General features: G+C 42.9%; 1 protein-coding gene across 1 annotated transcript; it reads right to left on the bottom strand.

Annotated features, from left to right (window-relative positions):
- Window positions 1–1,512: 1,512 nt before the first annotated feature.
- On the bottom strand, window positions 1,513–19,287 carry C14H16orf89 (chromosome 14 C16orf89 homolog). The gene is made up of 8 exons (XM_058157091.1): window positions 16,909–19,287; window positions 13,321–13,470; window positions 10,924–11,071; window positions 9,474–9,588; window positions 7,690–7,825; window positions 6,281–6,385; window positions 4,381–4,443; window positions 1,513–2,290 (listed from the first exon to the last, which is right to left on the bottom strand). Exons 1-8 carry the CDS (start codon window positions 17,186–17,188, stop codon window positions 2,220–2,222), a joined length of 1,068 nt encoding a protein of 355 aa, XP_058013074.1. The 5' UTR covers window positions 17,189–19,287; the 3' UTR covers window positions 1,513–2,219.
- Between the last annotated feature and the right edge of the window lie 3,578 nt (window positions 19,288–22,865).

Genomic DNA, 22,865 nt, shown 5'->3' with positions numbered 1-22,865 from the left:
ATTTATACTGATATTGTTTCCTGATTGCTTATTTGTACCCTATGGCTATCATTAAGTGTTGTAAGTGTTGTACCTTGGCAAAGGTATCTTTTCTTTTAGATTTGAGAGCATCTGCACCAAGACAAATTCCTTGTGTGTCCAATCACGTTTGGCCAATAAAAAATTCTTTTCTATTTCTATTCTATTCTATTCTATTCTGTCCTGTCCTGTCCTGTCCTGTCCTATCCTATCCTATTCCATTCCATTCCATTCTATTCTTCATTCCATTCTTCATTCCAATATTCTATTTTTCATTCCAATATTCTATCCTATCCTATCCTATCCTATCGTATCCTATCCTATCCTATATCCTATCCTATCCTATCCCATCCTATCCTAACACCCTCCTATCCTATTCCATTCCATTCTTCATTCCAATATTCTATTCTATCCTATCCTATCCTATCCTATCCCATCCCATTCCATTCCATTCTATTCTTCATTCCATTCTTCATTCCAATATTCTATTTTTCATTCCAATATTCTATTCTATTCTATTCTATTCTTCTATTCTATTCCATTCCATTCCATTCCATTCCATTCCATTCCATTCCATTCTATTCTTCATTCCAATATTCTATTCTATTCTATTCTGTTCTGTTCTGTTCTGTTCTGTTCTGTTCTATTCATGTCCTAGTCCAGTGATGGCTAACCTTTTCCGGACTGAGTGCCCAAAGCGCATGCGTCCGAACCTCCAAAATGCAATGCATGTGCAGCCCGTGCATGCGTGCATGCTCCATGCCCCCCACGCATGCGTGCACAGCCCACTGCATGCCCCGCGCATGTGCGCACGTCCCTCAGCATGCGCCCCCCCCCTGCATGCACGGCAGAGATCCAAAGACCAGCTGGTTGGTGGGAGGCACGCATGCATGTGCGGTGGAGCTGAACTTGGACAACGGCTTGTGTGCCCACAGAGAAGGTTTTGCGTGCCACCTCTGGCACACGTGTCATAGGTTCGCCATCACAGTCCTAGTCACTTACTCCAACACCCTCCCTCCACACGGGGCTGTCCTTGAAGCCATTTGAAAGCTACAACTGGTCCAGAATGCAGCTACATTTTTTTGATTAAATAGTGTCATCAACACCATCCTCCAGAAAGCCACGGGGTGCCCCATTTGATTATAATGAGCCATGGAAATTCCACTGCAGAAATTACGTGGGGTCAGATCAGAGGCGGGTTTCAGCCGGTTCTGACCAGTTCTGGAGAACCGGTAGCGGAAATTTTGAGTAGTTTGGAGAACCGGTAGTAAAAATTCTGATTGGCCTTGCCCTTATCTATTCTCTGCCTCCCGAGTCCCAGCTGATCAGGAGGAAACGGGGATTTTACAGTATCCTTCCCCTGGAGTGGGGAGGGAATGGGGATTTTACAGTATCCTTCCCCTGCCACGCCCACCAAGCCATGCCCACCAAGCCACACCCACAGAACCAGTAGTAAAAAATGTTGAAACCCACCACTGGGTCAGATGCAAAAACTTGTTTATTTGAGATATTGAAGAAAACAACAGAAAGTATCTTAAATTGACTCTGCTTTAACTCCCAGGAGCATAAGAGGGAAACATAGAAAACATTTCCTAGAAGGCAGGAAATAAAACCCACCAATATGCTGGAAATCTATTGACCTAGACCACAGTAACAAAATCTTGAAATCCTTTTCTTTTCCTTTCTTCCTCCTTATTCCTCTCTGTCCAAATCTATTGATAAGAGGACTGGCCGGGATGGGTGTTGAAGTGGACTTAATTTTGAATGTTTCATACCTGTGAATCCACCTAAAAGTGTTGCTAGGAGCAATGCATTTCAAAACCGATGGAAAACTTGTCTCCTGTAGTTTTCTAGAGGGCTAGAAAGACTAGCTTTCCAAGCCAGGAGATCTCAAGGTGTTTCAGGATGAGATGCATGGCCCAATACATCTAGAACAGAGGTCTCCAACTTTAAGACTTGTGGACTTCAATTCCCAGAATTCTGGGAATTGGCTGAGGAATTCTGGGAGTTGAAGTCCACAAGTCTTAAAGTTGCCAAGGTTGGAGATCCCAGATCTAGAAGACACCCAGATGGGGGAGATATTGATTCTTTAAAAAAAAAAGCAAGAAAGAAAAAAACGAGGTTGTTTTCAGATGAAGTTGGGTATTTGTTGTAGGACAGCTGCCCAGAGAAAGCTGGGTTTAGACTGTGATGAAGATGGATCATCGTAAGTAGACGAGGAAGCCCCCAAGTGCTCCAACAGCCACAGCAGTGTTATGGGAAGAGCAGACACCTGCAATGGAAAGGACATAGAATCATAGGGCTGGAAAGGTTACTCAGAGGTCATCTAGTCCAGAGGTCCATAACCTTTGTAGCTTGGCAGCCCAGCTGGAGAAGGGGGAGAGAGGGGAACCAGGCTGTGCAAGCCACAGGCCGGCACACATGCTGTTGTGCCCTAAGCTTCCTTAGAAAGCATAAAGCACAATCTTAAGTCCCGGCAAACCTCTTTTATTCATACAACTGTGAATTATTGTCATTCACAGTCCGAAAGGCTTCTTCTCAAGCAGTCTTTCAGGGGAGTGTTTATAAAAACCCACCTTATCTCCCTTGGAATGCTGCCAGAGAACTAATTGCCAAACGCAGGGCAAGGCCAAACTTAGCACAGAGTCAAACAGAACTTTCCAAAGCTTGAACCGACCAAATGAACTAATTGCTTCTTGCAAAAGCTCACATCCCGTTCGCTGCTCTTTTATGTCTTACAGGAGGGGCCAATCATCTCCAAGCCTTATTCCCAAGTCGACCCTGTTTTCTTAATTGTTCCTGTGGTTGATTGTGCGGCTCAGCTGAGCATGGGGGGGGGGGGGCAGGGATTTTTGCTACCGGTTCTCTGAACCACCTGCTGCCATTGCTACCGGATTGGGTAATCCGGTCCGAACCGGGATCATTTCACCCCTGATACACACACAAAAGATTATTTGTTCGTTGGGAAAAGAAAACCATTGAATATTGGTTAATTAATGCTAATTAACCCTCTTCCTTACTGTGGTTGTAAATCAAGGACTATGTGTAGTTAAAAATGAAGAAATGTAAACGTGTGTGTATGTGTATAGATGCACACACACACAACACACACACACAATTATTTGTTCCTGGGGAAAAGAAAACCATTGGATATTGGATATCATTCCTGCTAATGTTAAGTTCCAGCAGAAAAGCATTGGGCCAGAAACCTCAATCTGCTTCCAGCAGGATTCATGGTGAAATTCTTATTAATTTCTTATGCTCTTAGAACATAAAACATGGAACATAGAATAATAGAGTTGGAAGGGACCTTGAAGGTTTTTTAGTCCAATCCCCTGCACTAGCGGGAGATGACCCTATACCATGTCCAACAAGTGGCTGTCCAATCTCTTCTTGAAAGCCTCCAGTGATGAAGGTCCCACAACTTCTGGAAGCAACTCATTCCACTGATTAATTGGGTTGTCAGGCAAGTCCTCCTTAGTTGTAGGTTGGTTCCCTCCTTGATTAGTTTCTTGTCCTGCCTTCAGGTGCTTTGGGCAATAGGTTGACTCTCTCCTCTCTGTGGCAGCCCCTCAAATATTGGAAGACTGCTATTATTTATTTTATTTATTTTATTCGATTTTTATACCGCCCTTCTCCCGAAGGACTATCATGTAATGCCCTTCAAATATTGGAAGACTGCTATCATGCTATCGTTAACACAATGTAAGCCGCCCCGAGTCTTCGGAGAAGGACGGGATATAAATTCAAATTTAAAAAAAATCATGTCTCCCTGGTCCTTCTCTTCACTAGACTAGACAAACCCAATTTCAGTATACAAACCTATATACTGCACGAGTCAAGAAGAGGGCCGTGAAAATATTTACAGACCCCTCGCATCCTGGACATAAACTGTTTCAACTCCTACCCTCAAAACGACGCTATAGAGCACTGTACACCAGAACAACTAGACACAAGAACAGTTTTTTCCCAAAGGCCATCACTCTGCTAAACAAATAATTCCCTCAACACTGTCAAACTATTTACTGAATCTGCACTACTATTAATCTTCTCATCATTCCCATCACCCATCTCTTTCCACTTATGACTGTATGACTGTAACTTTGCTGCTGGCAATCCTTATGATTTATATTGATATATTGACCATCAATTGTGTTGTAAATGTTGTACCTTGATGAACGTATCTTTTCTTTTATGTACACTGAGAGCATATGCACCAAGACAAATTCCTTGTGTGTCCAATCACACTTGGCCAATAAAAATTCTATTCTATTCTATTCTATTCTATTCTATTCTATTCTATTCTATTCTGTTCTGTTCTATTCTATTCTATTTCTGTGTCCAAACTATGGAGAGTTTTACCTTCAACAATTTTCTCTGATCTCTTAGTCCTTCTTCCCATGTGGCCCTCTTCATTGGAAGAAGCTAGTAGATTGAGAGAAGAAATGAATCATTTGCTGGAAAAAGAGACTAGTATTATTTCTTCGGAAATCTAATTCAGTATGTTGCATCTCTTTGTTTTTATATCTTGAGATTATATCATTTTCTTGAGTTTGCCTAAATAGTTCAATGCTTGAAACATTGGTATAGGAGATGACCCGGCTGAGCTGGAGGGAGGGATCAAGTGTGTCATTAGTCTGGAGTCCCTTCATGCCCACAAGAGATCTAGGTCCCGCCCACCTTGAATTCCACTGACTCTTATCTACCGCCGATTTGCTTGGACTGTTAGTAGTTCAGATTCTTCTAGAGAGCTTAAGCTTGCAATCAATCTTGATAGTCATTTGAACTGCCTGGATTTCCTGATTTCCCGCGCTTGACAATTGGTGCATTTAGAGCAGTTTTTTTCAAACTTGGCAACTTTATAATGGGCGGATTCCAGTTCCGAAAATTCCCCAGCCAAATTAGCTGTTTATTTATGAATTATTTTTCTATCGATTGAGGTTAAACATAGGAAATTAAAGGCAGTCTTTACTAAACAACTGGTTGCTCAGTGACGTTAGGATGTATCTCAAAAGAGGTACTGATGACTTGGACTTGAAGCTCCAATGTCCATCCCCTCCAGTTGTCTTTTGTGTATTCAGTCACTTGTCTACATTTAGGGTCATTTGCAATGTCCCAAGCGCAAGGGACTGTGATTTGTGATGGCTTTTTTTGGGGGGGGCCCCCTAAAACCGGTGCTTACTTCTGGTTTTTGGCATAAAATGCCCATTGCAAACTATGGTTTGCTTAATGCCCGTGGGGTTTGCTTAATGACCTCTGCAAAAAAAAAACAAAAAAACATAAAATCGGATTTTATGGTCACATGATTTTTATTTATTTATTTGTCAAACACAGCAATATATATAAGCATAAGCATGAAATAACCATATGAATTGGATACAACCAAAGGGAACATTAGGACAAGAACGGTAGGCACGCTGGTAGTCTTATGCATGCCCCTTACAGACCTCTTAGGAATGGGGTGAGGTCAACAGTAGATAGTTTTTGGTTAAAGCTTTGGGGATTTTGGGATGAGATCACGGAGTCAGGTAGTGCATTCCAGGCATTAACAACTCTGTTACTGAAGTCACATTTTCTACAATCAAGATTGGACCGGTTCACATTAAGTCTGCGAAGTGATGGCTGACTTAATGACTATCACAACTCCCATTCTGGGCTCAACTATGGTCGTAAATTGAGGACCACCCATAAACTTAGCAATGAAAACTTTGAGCTCAGTTTGTGGTCATTAAGTAAAGGACTACATTGTCAGATCCCTAAAACCGATACTGCCATTCAATTGGGGGAAGGGAGGGGGCGCTTGGATTTGATTTACTAGCATTGCCTGGGTCAACTGATATTTTACAACCTATATCCTGGCCATGAAGCGCCCTGAGATCTCCTTAACTCTGGGGAATGTTTATGACAGCCATGTGGGATGTTTCACTTTAATGGATAGCGATGGGCATGCATGCTTATCCAGTTCTCAGGGCAACTTCACACTTGTATATTGGCTAAAATCTGCATTCTGGCTAATGGGAGGGGTCTCTACTGCTTTAATCCTACTTGTCTTGCCTAAGGGTATTCAGACCTTGCTTTGAATCCATTGCTTAATAAAAGGTTCCTTTTGAAGTACTCAGTTTCAAGAGTTTTCACTTTCTTAAGTTAGAAGGAGAGGCAATCCTTTATATACATGTACTCATCCCGGCGGGTTTTTTTTTGTGTGTGTTTGTGTGGCAAAACTCAAGCCACTGATGGCCCTAAAGTCATGCAATCTACTTACTGTACATCCAGAAACATCCTTTGTCCTGTTTCTGCCAGCTGAGAATGCGGTCAAGCCAGGAAGTCTGGAAGAAATCTGAGAATCCAGCTAGCCCGCAAAACATAACTGTGAGAAAAAAAGAGGCCAGTTGGTTGACAATTTGGTTAGTACAACTTGAGGATTAAGAGAGGTGGGGGGAGAGATCTATTCCTTACAAGGTTAAGAAAGGATTGGAAATTACCCACTCATTTTGAAGAGACCACTTACTGTGTGCATCCTAGACCAAGCTAAATCTAAAAAGGACAAGTGAATTCCTGGAAGCCCGGCACTCAGTTAATCAGCCATCAACGGGCACATATAGATAAATAACATTTGCACACCATTCCAAAGAGGAAATTTAAAAAGCTAAGAAAGAAACAAAGGGGCCAGAACACATCTTCTCCACTAGCCAGCTAAGCAGGCATTAACACCAGGATTAATACCAGACCAACAATCAAGCAATTGCAGTAACTGTGAGAGGGATCTTGGAGTCCTAGTGGACAATCATTTAAATATGAGCCAGCAGTGTGTGGCGGCTGCCAAAAAAGCCAACACAGTTCTAGGCAGCATAAACAGAGGGATAGAATCAAGATCACGTGAAGTGTTAATACCACTTTATAAGGCCTTGGTACGGCCACACTTGGAATCCTGCATTCAGTTTTGGTCGCCACGATGTAAAAAAGATGTTGAGACTCTAGAAAGAGTGCAGAGAAGAGCAACAAAGATGCTTAGGGGACTGGAGGCTAAAACGTATGAAGAACGGTTGCAGGAACTGGGTATGTCTAGTTTAATGAAAAGAAGGACCAGGGGAGACATGAATGCAGGGTTCCAATATCTCAGGGGCTGCCACAAAGAAGAGGGAGTCAAGCTATTCTCCAAAGAACCTGAAGGCAGGACAAGAAGCAATGAGTGGAAACTAATCAAGGAGAGAAGCTAAGGAGAAATTTCCTGACAGAATAATTAATCAGTGGAACAACTTGCCTGCAGAAGTTGTGAATGCTCCAATACTGGAAGTTTTTCAGAAGTGATTGGATAACCATTTGTCTGAAATGCTATAGGGTTTCCTGCCTGAGCAGGGGGTTGGACTAGAAGGCCTCTAAGGTCCCTTCCATCTATTCTATTTCTATTATTTCTATTTCTATTTATAATACCCCAATCAAAGGAACTACCAACTCAGGCAAAGAGTAAAACAATCAACCCATTCAAAGAACTACCAAGAAGAAAATAACAACAACACCCCCAACTCTGACAGGGCAAGCTGCTTGGAAATAAATAGTGAGCAAATCCCACCCCTTTCCAGCACTGATGACGTTACCTAGTTGGGTCATGAAACGTCTGCAAGAAAAATAACCAAGCTCAGAGAGCACCAAGGAGCCCATAGATCACTTAACTGTTCTCGGTAAAGAGGTCTCCAAAATTGTCATTAAGATTCTTCTTTTCGAGATGGCGATTGGTTTGCATCATCAAACTACAGATCATGTTTTCATAGTACCCGGCATTTTGGAAGAGCGAATTAGGGCACGATTGCTAGAAGGGTGGGATAAAAGATCGATCGATGGATGGCTACATTTATCTTGCAACCCGAACGTTCTATCTAGTAGCATCACAAAGCAACTGACAGAAGAAAATTAACGAAAGAGGAAGCTTGTTTTTTAATGCCTTTAAAGCATGAAAGATCTGACTCAAAATACAAACTCCAAATACAACGATGGCAGTAAAATGAATGCAGGTGGGGCTTCCAAACATATTGTTTATACCAGGGATTTTTGGTCAAATTTGGCAACTTTAAGATGTTGGACTCAGTGTGAAATCCAAATTTTTTTACCACCAGTTCTGTGGGCTTGGCTTCGTGGATGTGGCTTGGTGGGCGTGGCAGGGGAAGGATGCAAAATCTCCATTCCCTCCCCGCTCTAGGGGAAGGTTACTGCAAAATCCCCATTTCTTCCTGATCAGCTGGGACTTGGGAGGCAGAGACTAGATGGGGGCGGGGCCAGTCAGAATTTTTACTACCGGTTCTGTGGGTGTGGCTTGGTGGGTGTGGCAGGGGAAGGATATTGTAAAATCTCCATTCCCTCCCCACTCCAGGAGAAGGTTACTGCAAAATCCTCATTTCCTCCATCCGATCAGCTGGGACTTGGGAGGCAGAGAATATATGGGGGGGGGGCAGTCAGAGGTGGTATTTGCCAGTTCTCTGAACTACTCAAAATTTCCGGATTTTGTTCTGGGAAGTCTTGGGAGGGAGGGGGGGTAAGGGGGAGGGTAATAAAGGGGGGGATGAGGTTAGAAAATGGATTAATGGATTGATGGTTAATGTACAGGGATGATTGAAGATGTATAATTGATGTAAGGTCGGATCTGCCCGGCTACCATTTCAGAATGATGGAAAGGGAGAAAGGAGAAGAGAGAAGGAGGTAGGAAAGAGAAGAGGAGGAAGAGAGGATAAAGAGGAGGAAGAGGAAAGGAAGAAAGAGAGATAGAAGAGGGAGAAGAAAGGAGTAGGGGGGAGGGAGGAGAGGATGTAGATAAGAGAATGTGAGGCAGGTTGTGGAAAGTAGAAGAAGGTAGAGAGGGGAAGAGAGTTAAAGGAAGAGGGTAATGACCGGGCAGACTTGATTAATTGTATATGTCTGTACATTAAATATGTTATTGGACATGAATGTAAAAATAAAACTTTTTCATACAAAAAAAAATAATACGCTACCGGTTCTCCAGAACTGGTCGGAACCTGCTGATGACCACTTCTGAAATGGATTAAAGATCTCCCAAGCGTTCCTTTTTATTTTAATTTGAATTTATATCCCGCCCTTCTCCGAAGACTCAGGGCGGCTTACATTGTGTAAGGCAATAGTCTTCATCCTATTTGTATATTTATATACAAAGTCAACTTATTGCCCCCCCCAACAATCTGGGTTCTCATTTTCCCTACCTTATAAAGGATGGAAGGCTGAGTCAACCTTGGGCCTGGTGGGACTCGAGCCTGCAGTAATTGTAATTGCAGGCAGCTGTGTGTTAATAACAGACTGCATTAGCAGCCTGAGCCGGTTCCTTCCTCTTCCTCCTACAATGATCATTCTAACCACCCTGGCAAAACATGATCCAGACTCACCACGTGTAAATTGGACATCTACAGACATTTGTTTAGTGAACAGACAAACAAAGAGGGGCATTTCCTTACCATCCTGGCGAACAGAAAGTAAAAAAGTTGGTGGGACAGCGAATAGCCATCACAGTGAGCGTTAATCATGAGACTGGAGCAATTGTCTGGAATCCAGCATACATCAGAGTCATTCCTGTTGGAAAGCAAGTTAGATAAGCACTAGCACTACCATTTAGACTTACTATACTGCTTCACAGGGCTTTCCAGCCCTATCTAGCAGTTTACAGAGTCAGCTTATTGCCCCCCAACAGTCTGGGTCCTCGGAAGGATGGAAGGCTGAGTCAACCTTGAGCCAGTCAAGATCGAACTGCTGGCATTTGGCAGAGTTAGCCTGCAATACTGCATTCTAACCACTGTGCGGGCAGGCAGGGCATTTTAGATGGGTGGCTGTCCAGTCTTTTCTTAGAAACCTCCAGTGATGAAGCACCCACAACTTCTGGAGGTAAGTTGTTCCACTGATTAATTGTTCTAACTGTCAGGAAATTTCTTCTTATTTTTAGGTTGCTTCTCTCCTTGATTAGTTTCCATCCATCGCTTCTTGTCTTACCTTCGGGTGTTTTGGAGAACAGGTAGACCCCCTCCTCTTTGTGGCAGCCCCTCAAATACTGGAATACTACTATCATGTCTCCGCATGTCCTTCATTTCTCTAGACTAGCCAAACCCAAGTCCTGCAATCATTCTTGATAGGTTTTAGTCTCCAGGCCTTTAATCATCCTAGTTGCTCTTCTCTGCACTTTTTCCAAAGTCTCAACATCTTTTCTGTAATGTGTTGACCAAAACTGGATGCTGTCAAGGTTCCAGAAAAACCTCTTCTGCATAAAACTGTGGCAGCGTCTGGAACCCTAAAGTCTAGTATGGTTTCCAGGCCTGACAGATGCAGTATTCCAGGTGTAGCCTTAATACGGCTTTATAAAGCGGTACTAATAAGCAATAGGTAAAGGTTCCCCTCGCACATATGTGCTAGTCGTTCCCGACTCTAGGGGGCAGTGCTCATCTCTGTTTCAAAGCCGAAGAGCCAGTGCTGTCCAAAGATGTGTCCGTGATCATGTGGCCCGCATGATTCAACGCCAAAGGCGCACAGAACGCTGTTCCCTTCCCACCAAAGGTGGTCCCTATTTTTCTACTTGCATTTTTTACATGCTTTCGAACTGCTAGGTTGGCAGAAACTGGGAGAAGTAACGGGAGCTCACGCCATTACGCAGAGCTAGGGATTCGAACTGCTGACCTGCCAACCTTTCGATTGAGTAATTCAACGTCTTAGCCACTGAGGGCCGCCCCCCTCCCATTTTGATCATGTGACCGTGGGTATTCTGCGATGGTCGTATCTTCAAAGACCGGTTCTGAGTGACTTTTTCCAATGCTGTTGTAACTTTGAACAGCTGCAAGTGGTTGTAAGTCGAGGACTACCTGTTTTTGGGGGAGAAGGCACCCTAGGAAAATCAGAATCAAAGTCAAAGCAAATACCTACTGTGTTCCTAATAGAGCCGAGATGCAAAAATCACTGGTTTCTAAATCCAGACAGTTGCCGCTTGTTGGAGAGTAAGAAATAAACTCATTAATCTTTTTCCATTTACGAGGGACTTTCCAAAATCCTGGTTTTAAAGCTGGAGCAAACTCTGAGGGGAAAACATGAGACAGAGAGAAAGATTGATTAGCCTTTGCTTTTGACTTGGAATCATTCAACCCAGGGGTGAAATGCTCCCGGTTCAGACCGAATCGCCCGATCCGGTAGCGATGGTGGCGGGTGGTTCGGAGAACCGGTAGCAAAAATCCCTTCCCCCCCCCAGTCATGCCCAGCCAAAAAAATGCTTTTAAAAGTTAAAAAAAAGCCTCTGATGATCGTGCAGCTCAGCTGGGATCATCAGAGGCTTTTAAAAGCATTTTTTTTACAACCTCTTCTGCTCCCAGTTTGCTTCGCTACTGGTTTGTGTTGCGTATGCATGCGCAGTGCGCGCCAAGCACACATTTGTGGGCATGCCCACCACATGCGCTACCGCACAGCGCTGAGAAAGGAGGATTAAGAAGGCTTTTCTGAGTCTGCAAAGATAAGTAGAACAGCAAGGGGGGAAGGGAAACAGCTGTGCCACGCGATTTAGATTCGCTAGAAAGCAGGATTTCCTGCTTTCTAGCAAATATAAATCGCACGGAACAGCTGATCGTCGGAAATACCAGTTTGCCTGAACCGGCAGCATTTTTTTTTTACTACCATTTCGCCTGAACTGATAGCATTTATTACTACCGGTTCGGGCAAACCGGTCCGAACCGGTAGCATTTCACCCTGCCTCTGGAATATTGTCTCACACCCTCCGGTTGGAAACCCCTGGCCTAGAACCACCCAGTTGGCTTTTGTGAGAAATACAATAACGGTAAATCCCATAAAAAGGTAACGGCAACCATGAACAAGTGTAAAGCAGGTTTATTTCAAAAAGATATATATCAAAAAGCTTTTGCAAAAGGGTTCTCCGCAAGGGAGAGAACGTCTGACAGCTCCAAATAAATGGTTTAACTACATTTTCAGACAATCAACAAGGCCCCATCTGTCATTGTTCTTCACACATTACATAACATTTCTGGCTTATTCAGCACCATCTTCTACCTCTGGAAATTCCCCCAGAGATCATACTTCCCTTATGTCATTTACAGAACAATTAAATGGAATATGATTTTGCTTAGGTCAGCCAGTTGTGTCTGCGGGCCCCGAACCTGGCCTCCTGGCAGAGAGTGACTCGGAGAGTGAGGGGGAAGAGCCGACAGGGCTTTCCTCTGCAGGACCTTCCTCTCTGGCTCCGCTCCAGGTTCCAGAGGCAGGCCAGGTGGAGGAGGAGGAACTGACACGGCCCCTTTCCCCCAACCCCTCCTTCTCCCTGGCAACGCCCCAAGAGCCAGCTGAGGAGGATCAATCTTGGCTAGATGCAAGGCAGCGACGCCAAGGGAAACGTGCACAGCAAAGGAAAGGGAGGGGCCGGCCCAGGGAGTGCCGAGTCACGGAGCCACACCCCACAGGGTATAAAAGTGGATGGAGCTGCCATTGGGCTTTGTGACGGACAAAAACTGACTCTTGGAAACTTTGGCTGCAATATTTTGAGACTAAGACTTTGGCTTCTGTTTTTTTTCTGAACTGCAGTTACGCTGGTCTGAGGAGATTAGGGAACTTGGTAGGCAATCGCAGGTTCGTTGCCAGAACTGATATCTGTCGTCGGAGTAAATTGCTGGCAGATATAGTCAGCTCGCGTGTCTGCTTGGTTGTGGCTGGTGGGGACAGAACACAGCCTGTCCTGCTCAACAGGTGCAAACATCATTTTATGGCTTGTTTCCTCAGAGCAGGCGTTACACAAACTTTCTCATATTAAATGTCTTACACTGCTAAAATAGCTCAGTTTATCTCAGGTTATAAATGTACAATATGGCGTTACTTCGGCTATGTTCTTTACAGGAATAATTCCATTTCTCACAGCTTTGATGGCTGAGGCAGGACTAGAACTCACAGTCCCCTGTTTTCTAGCCTGGTGTCTTAACCACTAGACCAAACTGGTTCTCTAGTTCAGGGGTCTCCAACCTTGGTCCCTTTAAGACTTGTGGACTTCAACTCCCAGAGTCCAGAGCTTTGCTGGCTGAGGAACTCTGGGAGTTGAAGTCCACAAGTCTTAAAGTCGCCAAGGTTGGAGACCCCTTCTCTAGTTTGCATCTCCAGCGTGCCCACTGGGATCCCCCCTCCCAAAAAAAATTATTAATGAACAGCTCTTGGCAATGAAACGTTTACCTTCTCAGATTTATGAAACGATTTACATGAGACTTCTGTCTCTAGGCAGACCTACCTTTTCTAACAATGATTACCTAATTCTATTGAAATTAGAAATTCTTCTACCTTTGTAGGAAACCGGATCCTGTTTTTCAGCATTTTGGACTGCCTTCTCCATGAAGGCCACCATGTTTTCCCTCAACATCAGGATTCTCTGCTGCTCGATGGTTAATTCCTCCAGGTCTTGCCAGTTCTCCACTATCACGGTCAAATACGCTAGAGGTTTGCAGAGGGAGAAAGGAAAAAAAAAAGAGGTGGAATTCATACCATATTTCAAAAGTCGAGAAAGACGGAACTACGCAAATGTGATGTTGTGCGTTGCAAAGCTTTTCCAATTCATTCTGGTGCATTTTGAGGGAGGTGGAGTTGTAACAACAAAGACAAGAAGGGGTCACATAGGTGATCTCTGGGCAGTTTTAAAAAAAGAGATTTTAGATAGGATGACCTCTGATTAGTAATGTAGATATAAAGCTGAGAATGGTGAAATTTTAAAACGTAAATAGAATTTATTAATGATGTTGAAGGGAATGAAGCACGGGGACTAGACTTCATTTAAATATTTTCCTGAATGTGCTGAATTTGATCTACTTCTATAATCAGATTGTGTGCAAATAAATAATTGAATCTAAAGAAGAAGGAAAATACATTGTATTAGACTATAACTTAGGTGAAACTTGATATGTTTAAAGATGTACCTGACCAATAATTTGTTCACAATGATTCTTTTTTATTTATGTTTGGGGAAAAAAATGAATTTTTTTTTTGGCAAAAAATAAAAAGAAAAAGAAGGGGATTGATTGATTGATTGAGTGCCATCAGACCACCTAGCAACCACAAAGATTTTCTGCAAGAAGGAATGATGGCATCAGAATATTTGGTAGAATAGACCTCCTTGGAATCTAGAAGAAACTAGCTATGAAACAAGTATTACAACATTAATGCAACCTCCCAACTGAAATGGACTTCCATTTCTGTCACTCCAAGAAAACTGAAGTTTTTGACTCTCTCCCATCTGACATTTCTCAAACAGTCATTTCTAGATTATTTATTTATTTGTTTATTTTTTTTTATTTTTATTTTTATTTGCATTTATATCCCGCCCTTCTCCGAAGACTCAGGGCGGCTTACACTATGTTTATTTAGCGTATTGCATCTGCAGGGGCCTTGTACAAACATAATAAAACACATTTTACGTTCAAACACAACTGTGTGTAAGCAGAGCAACAGCAGATGTATGTATGTATGTAAAATACATGGACAGTTCAATATAGAAGATGAAACATTAAATTGAGGTAAAAAGCATGATAAAAACATAATTTTATTTTATTTAGTGCATGGCATCTCAACACCATAATATACTATCAATGCTATTTAGTACTACTTGGGGATCCGGTGGCTCAGTGGCTAGCAGCTGAGCTCATCGATCGAAAGGTCGGCAGTTCAGCGGTTCGAATCCCTAGTGCTGCATAACGGGGTGAGCTCCCGTTACTTGTCCCAGCTTCTGCCAACCTAGCAGTTTCAAAAGCACGTAAAAATGCAAGTAGAAAAAATAGGGACCACCTTTGGTGGGAAGGGAACAGCGTTCCGTGCGTCTTTGGCATTGAGTCATGCTGGCCACATGACCACGGAGACATCTTCAGACAGTGCTGACTCTTCAGCTTTGAAACGGAGATGAGCACCGCCCCCTAGAGGCGGGAAAGACTAACACATATGTGCGAGGGGAGCCTTTACCTTTTTAGATAATACTTGGATGAGAGTTCTTAGGGCTGGTCATAAAACCATCTTGTAAGTGGGCAGGAACAAACCTTCCTGTAGTTAGTTTGACAGGGATGTATCCATGAGTCATTGAAGTCTAGCTTGATTTGAGGGAGTTTTCCATTTTAAGTTTTTAAAAGCTCAGAGACTCTATCATCATTAGTTACACATCATCAGCACAGATCTGACTCCTGACCTGTCTTTCTGCCCTGCCCGTCTCTAGTAATAACATCCAATTTCCAAACTTTCCTTGATCACAGCCAAGGTCCTCTTCTACTGCCACCCCTTCTTCTTTGTACCGTCAACAGAAATCGTTCTTTGTCGTCTTTCATCCACCTGTAAGGACATCCTCAAAACATGGGGAAGTTTCTGCCTGTCGCCCAACCGACCTTCCTACTTCCAATAGCCATCTTCAAATCAATTGTTTAAGGGAGCCTGCCTCCTTTCCTTCCCTCTTTCTCATTCTCCAGCTTTCAAAGACCATGTCTTAATCCGTGTGATTTTTGTCGTCTACCAAATGTTTTCATCCCTCATCCCTTTATCGCTTTGCCGCTGTCTTCCTCTTTTCAGTTAATCTCTTCCTTATTGCTCCATCACAATTTCCAACTTTATGTGTTTCTCGGGGGGGGGGGCGTTATTCACTTACCTTCACTACTGGTTCATAAATGTCAGTGTGTGAGCATGCAGGACCTTCCGCGCATCAAAAACGGGATGTGAGGACGTCCGGGTGGGTGGGCGGAGCCTCCCACCACTGCTGCTACTGGTTTGCCCGAACCAGATATAACCGTCTGAATACCACCACTGGTGTTCCTCAGCCCAAGGACACAAAACACCCATCTTCCCTTAACAGAATAACAAGAGTTGGAAGGGACCTTGAAGGTCTTCTAGTCCAGGAGTCTCCAACCTTGGCAACTTTAAGCCTCGTGGACTTCAACTCCCAGAATTCTGGCTTTGCAGGCTTTGCTGGCTGGGGAATTCTGGGAGTTGAAGTCCACCAGGCTTAAAGTTGCCAAGGTTGGAGACCCCTGTTCTAGTCCAATCCCCTGCTCAAGCAGGAAACCCTATACCAGTGATGGCAAACCTTTTCGGCACCAAGTGCCCAAACTGGAATGCATGTGCATGTGCCGGAGTGCCGGAAACCCAAAGGCCAGCTGGCTAGTGTGCATGATAGGTTTTTGGCCATTTTTGGCTCTTTTGGGGGCTATTTTTCAGGCCGTTTTCAGGCTATTTTTGGGCTGTTTTTGGGCAGCACCCCAAAAGGCCCCGAAAACAGACTCAAAACGGCCTGAAAAATGGCCTGAAAACGGCCCAAAAATCTGCCTGAAAACTGCCCGAAAAAGGCACTGAAAATGGCTGGAAAACGGTCCAGAAAACGACTTTCTTTTTGGCTGATTTTCAGCTGTCTGGGGGGCTGTTTTCAGGCCATTTTTGGGGCCATTTTCAGGCTATTTTGGGGTTGTTTCTGGCCCCAAAAAACAGCCTGAAAATAGCCCCCAAAACAGACTGAAAACGGCCTGAAAAATGGCCTGAAAACAGCCCAAAAATCTGCCTGAAAACTGCTTTAAAAAGGGCCGGAAAATGGCCGGAAAACGGTCCAGAAAACGACTTTCTTTTTGGACGATTTTCGGGCCGTTTTCCAGCACTCCAATGCCCGTAAAGAGCAGCTAGCGATGGCGCGTGTGCCCACATAGAGGGCTCTGAGTGCCACTTTTGGCACATGCGTCATAGGTTTGCCATCACGGCCCTATACATTTCAGACAAATCATTATCCGATCCTTTCTTAAATACCCTCCAGTATTGGAGCACCCACAACATCTGGAAGCAATTCACTCCCTTCTTTGCAGTCAACTTTAAGTTAAATCTAAGAACAACCACCATAGCAGTGGCTAAAACTGGTACCTTCCAAGATAGTGAATCCCACTATCGCATCCATGTTAATTTCATCGTAGTTTTCAGCCAGGAACATAACTGCCTCCTCCATGGCGGAAATGATAGCATTCCTTCTATCTTCTTCACAAGAGGAGGACTGCAGGTTTACGAGACAGACCAACAGCAAAAATACAAAATTCAGCATTTTTTGCAATGGGGCAGGAGAAAGCAACAGAAGCTTTTGATAAGACTCAGTGAAAAAAACGCTCTTTGTTCTCCTTATATAGGTAGGATTTGTGTACACAAGCATCCACGTCAGAGCCCAGGAAGCTCTGATTGACAGCTAAGCTCTAAATTCTTTACAAGGAGCCCTGAAAGTTCTTCCAGGGGCCAAATTATACTTTGTGGGTAGCTCCAAAATCACTTGGAGTTGAGTGGCACACAAGTTCTAGTCAGGGAATTAAAATCTTCTTGTTGTCAAAATGTTATGACCTGTCTTAAAAAAAGAAGAATAGCACTGGAAAAAAAAAACCCAATACGAAGTAAAAGTGGGAAAAAAAAGGAGCAACAAAAAGACAAAACACAAAGAAAAGATAAATAGAAGTTTCCAATTTTTTTGCAGCAAATATAAGCGTGGTTACACAATGATCTCTTTAGAAAAAATAAACACCTTTCTTTTATTACCTAATATTTTCTAACACAACAAATCATACCCATTTTTCCTACTTCATGCAAAAAGTCCCTAAGGGGTTTCCAGCCAGCAGCACAAGAAATCACTGTCTTTTCTTTAATTAAATTAGCTACAGTGTTTTTTGGAGTATAAGACGCACCTTCCCCCCCCCCCAAAAAAAGAGGGTGAAAATCTGGGTGCCTCTTATGCTCCGAATGAAGCCCCACCCAGCTTCTCAAACGGAGGTTTCAGAGGCTGAAAGAAGCTTCAGAAAAGAAGCCATCAAACAGAACTTCAGAAAAAAAAACAACCCAAACAGAGCTTCAGAAAAGAGGCTCCCAAACAGAGCTTCAGAGCCTCCTCCCCAAAAACTAAGGTGCGTCTTATACTCCGGTGCGTCTTATACTCCGAAAAATACGGTAAGTTTCATCAACTACACCAACCATTCCTCCTTTGAAGACAGTACCGAATCTTTTCACTTTCAAGCGAATAACAACCTTGCTGCACTTGTCACATATCAAAACAAAGCTCTCTGATTTCTGTTCCAGCCGTTTATCTATTCAGCCCCAAAGAAAAGTCTCTGGTTTCAATTGTACGTTAGTCTTCAAAATCTTGAAAGCCTTTAAAATCTTCTGAATTAGCTCCGTGTGTTTGGATCCAAAAATTGCTGGTTTTCTTGCATCTCCATCAAACATAATACATCCCTTCGTGTTGCTCACATTTCCAGCATAAATTTCAAGTACTCGCTTGAAAGAAATTGTTATTGTGGCATTCACAACAACAACAACAAAGTGCACACCTCTTAAAATAACCAAGATTGAGAAACATTGGTCTACTTAGAAGAGAATAAATTTTTTATTTATTTTTATTTTTATTTATTTATTTTGTCAAACACAACAATATATATATAAATATAAGCATGAAATAACCATGCAAACTGAATACAACCAAAAGGAACATTAGGACACGAACGGTAGGCACACTGGTGCTCTTATGCACGACCCTTACAGACCTCTTAGGAATGGGGTGAGGTCAATAGTAGATAGTCTTAGGTTAAAGTTTTGGGGATTTTGGGATGAGACCACAGAGTCAGGTAGTGCATTCCAGGCATTAACAACTCTGTTACTGAAGTCATATTTTCTACAATCAAGAGTGGAGCGGTTCACTTTAAGTTTGAATCTATTGTGCGCTCGTGCATTGTTGTGGTTAAAGCTGAAAGTAGTCTTCAACAGGAAGGACATTGTAACAGATGATTTTATGAGTTATGCTCTGGTCATGCCGAAGGTGGCATAGTTCTAAATTTTCTAAATCCAGAATTTCAAGTCTGGTGGCATAAGGTATTTTGTTGTGATCAGAGGAATGGAGGACTCTTCTTGCAAAATATTTCTGGACGTGCTCAATTGTATTAATGTCCAAAATGAAGTGTGGGTTCCAGACAGGCGAGCTGTAATTGAGAATTGGTCTAGCAAATGTTTTGTATGCTGTGGTTAATAGCGTAATCTTTCTGGAGAAGAAGCTATGCAAGATTTAGGTTTACTAGCTCAGGGTTGGACTCTGAAGACTTTGGTGCTCACCAAGCTTGGTTGTTTTCCTGTAGACATTTTAATACCCAACTAGGTACTATCATCAGTGTTAGAAGGTTTCTGCTTGGTTTATATATAGGTTTGGCCAGGGGTGAAATGCTCCCAGTTCGGACCGGATCGCCTGATCTGGTAGCGATGCTGGTGGGTGGTTCGGAGAACCGGTAGCAAAAATCCCGCCCCCCCCCCAAGCCAAACTGAGCCGCGTGATCGTCAGAGGTTTTTTTTTTTACTTTTGAAAGCATTTTTTCTACAACCTCTTTGGCCAAAGAGGTTGTAAAAAAATGCTTTTAAAAGGCCCTGGCGATCCCAGCTGAGTTGCCTGATCATCAGAGGCTTTTAAAAGCATTTTTTTACAACCTCTTTGGCCAAAGAGGTTGTAGAAAAAATGCTTTTAAAAGTGTAAAAAAAAAAAAGTTGGCCACGCCCACCCAGTCACATTACTTCCCCCCCCCCTGGAAGTTACATTACTTCCCCCCAATTGGTTGGAACCCCTTTTTCCCCCCACCAGGAAGGAAGGAAGGAAGGAAGGAAGGAAGGAAGGAAGGAAGGAAGGAAAATAGCAATAGCACTTAGATTTATATACCGCCTTACAGTGCTTTACAGCCCTCTCTAAGCGGTTTACAGAGTCAACCTCTTGCCCCCAACAATCTGGGTCCTTATAGGAAGTACGGAAGGCTGAGTCAACCTTGAGCCTAGTGAGATTCAAACTGCCAAATTGCAGGCAGTTGGCAGAAATAGCCTGCAGTACTTGCATTGTAAATACTGCGCCACCGCAGCTCTTAGATGCTGCGAACGTCGTAACTATAAAAAGCAGTCATAACAGTCACATTTTTCCGTGCTGTTTGTAACTTAATTGTATAAAAAAAACCTTTTAAGATCAGCTGGACTCTCTTATTGCAAAAAGCTTTCTAACCTCCTATAGGATGTGGAATTATAGGGCTGAAAGGGACCACAGAGGTCTTCTATTCCAACCCCTGCTCAAGGCAGGAGAACTTCTATCATTCCAGTCAAATGGTTGTCCGGTCTATTTTTGAAAACTTACAGTGAAATCCATTGAATCTACGGAAACTTTAATTTGGATTCTTCATCTGAGAAATTTGGACTCGATATCTAGAACAGGTTATGTCCAACACGTGGCCCTGGACAGCTACTAATGCATCCCCACAACATCGTAAACTTTAAATATGATTATATGGTTTTTATACATTAACTATTTTATATATTTTATGTGCGGCCCAAGATGATTTCTCTTCACTCAATGCTGTTGAATGACCCACAGAAGCCCAAAAGTTGGACAACCATGGTCTAGAGCGGAGGTCTCCAACCTTGGCAACTTTAAGCCTGGAGGACTTCAACTCCCAGAATTCTAGGAGTTGAAGTCCATCAGGCTTAAAGTTGCCAAGGTTGGAGACCCCTGGTCTAGAGCAGGGGTCTCCGTATTGGGCAATTTTAAGACTTTCAAAATGAAAAAGGTCTTCTGCAGTCACGACATAAGCCTAAGATTGAAAATCAGGCTTGTCAGATGTTACATCTTTCCTATCCTGTAGAAAGTTGGTCTCTGACAGAAAGCCACTTGAAGAGGCTAGAAACATTTGAAATGTGGATCTAGACAGCTGTTACGTATAAGCTGGGTTAATAAAATCAGAAATGAGGTGATAAGGCGCCTGGGAAAGCCAAGGGAAATTATCAAAACCATTAAAAAAAAGTGAAAGGTAGAAAATTTTGGACATGTAATGTGACACCTGGAAAAACACCTGGGCATCCTTCACTTAATCCTCCAGGGAAAGATTGAAGGCAAACGAGGTCCAGGCAGAAGAAGAACATCATGGCTTCAAAATCTAAGGGACCAGTTTAGACAAAACTCAGCAACACTTTTTCGTGCGACTGTTGATAAAAATAGGATCGCCAACATGATCGCCAATGTCCGATGACGGATAGGGCACAAGGAGAAGAGGAGAAAACTTGTGAACTTCAACTCCCAGAATTCCAGCTCGATGACGAATTCTGGGAGTTGAAACCCACAAGTCTTAAAGTTGCCGAGTTTGGAGACCCCTGGTCTAGAGACTCAGTCAATTGTCCCATTCCAGCTCATAGGTATTATGCTTACCTGTTACTTATGGAGGCTGGCAAAGTTTTCTTAGGTGTTTTCTCCAACTGACCTCTGAGGTAACTGACCTCAGAATTTCTGTGTGTCCTTTTTAATCCCTGTATCTTGGACATAGTGCCCAGCTTTTATCCTGGACAAATGCTTAGCACTATTTTTCTTGCAGGCACAAAACCACGCAGTGAGATCATAAGCAATGGAAACATTGAGATTTTTCCCCTAACGGAGCTCAAAATCTGGCAACGTAGGTTGAACATTATCTCATTTATGTACTTATTGGTGCTAAATCTGATGTCAAGTCAGAGCGAGTTTATTTGTACAGAAACATGGCGGAGATCTGAATAATCTTCCTTTTATTCATCCGTCTTTTGGCCAAAGAGGTTGTAAAAAATGCTTTTAAAAGGCTCTGGCGATCCCGGCTGAGTTGCCTGATCATCAGAGGCTTTTAAAAGCATTTTTTTACAACCTCTTCGACCAAAGAGGTACTAGAAAAAATGCTTTTAAAAGTAAAAATAAAAAAAAAGTTGGCCACGCCCACCCAGTTACATTACTCCCCCCCCACCACCACCAAGCCATGCCCACAGAACTGGTAGTAACAAATTTTACATTTTACCACTCAGTTTGGCCCACTCCCTCCTAACTCTGATGACGTTACATAGTTTGGTAATGAAGCGTCTGCAAAACACCCACCAAGCTCAAAAGGCACCAGGGCCTTCACTGATCTAATTGATGGAAACTCTACGCTTCTACCACTTCTGAGTCCGTTGCACAACCCCCCTGAAAGTGCGGTACATGGTTGACATCTTCCTCTTAGATGCTCCCTCTCCATTCTTTGGGTTGGAACCCCTTTCCCCCCCCACCCTTTGGCATTCCCTCCCCCCGCTTTTGGCACGTAGAATACTGCATCCAGTTTTGGTCACCACACTATAAAAAAAGATGTTGAGACTCTAGAACAGTGGTAGTCAACTTGGTCCCTATCGCCCAGTAGTGGGCCCAGTTCCAGCTTTCATGGTGGGCGGTGGGGGTTTTGTCCGATACTGAAGCACTTTCCTTTTTAAAAAAATGTAATTCACTTTCTAAAAAATTTTCATAGCATTATTTAAAAACATTGTCATTAGGTTTTCATAAAATTCCCCGTGACAATGTAAATTTCTGAAAATATACTATTTGTATCACCCGTGCATAAGTTCAGTTCACGTTACGTAAGTGAAACTAAATGGCGCTATAGTGCGACTGCAAACAAAAGAGCCTCGTCCCAAAAGAGCCTCGTCCCATCAACACTGTCAAACTATTTACTGAATCTGCACTACTATTAATCTTCTCATAGTTCCCATCACCAATCTCTTTTCATTTATGACTGTATGACTATAACTTGTTGCTGGCAATCCTTATGATTTATATTATGTTATGTTATATTGATATATTGACCATCAATTGTGTTGTAAATGTTGTACCTTGATGAACGTATCTTTTCTTTTATGTACACTGAGAGCATATGCACCAAGACAAATTCCTTGTGTGTCCAATCACACTTGGCCAATAAAAATTCTATTCTATTCTATTCTATTCTATTCTATTCTATTCTATTCTATTCTATTCTATTCTATTCTATTCTAATAACTCGCGCATC

This window comes from Ahaetulla prasina, chromosome 14 (genome assembly GCF_028640845.1).
Source record: "Ahaetulla prasina isolate Xishuangbanna chromosome 14, ASM2864084v1, whole genome shotgun sequence".
In the NCBI taxonomy this organism is placed as follows: Eukaryota; Metazoa; Chordata; class Lepidosauria; order Squamata; family Colubridae; genus Ahaetulla; species Ahaetulla prasina.
The sequence above is the reverse complement of the archived record's forward strand: the minus strand, read 5'-3'. Positions and strand labels throughout refer to the sequence as shown.

Bases quoted from the DNA above. Each gene is read 5' to 3' on its own strand.
- C14H16orf89 (XM_058157091.1), bottom strand. From the start codon at position 17,188: ATGCTTGTGTACACAAATCCTACCTATATAAGGAGAACAAAGAGCGTT. The intron at 11,072-13,320 runs GTAGAAGAATTT...TTTTCCCCTCAG, and splicing joins GGATCCGGTTTCCTACAAAG to AGTTTGCTCCAGCTTTAAAA. The intron at 2,291-4,380 runs GTAAAACTCTCC...TTTCCATTGCAG, and splicing joins ATCAGAGAAAATTGTTGAAG to GTGTCTGCTCTTCCCATAAC.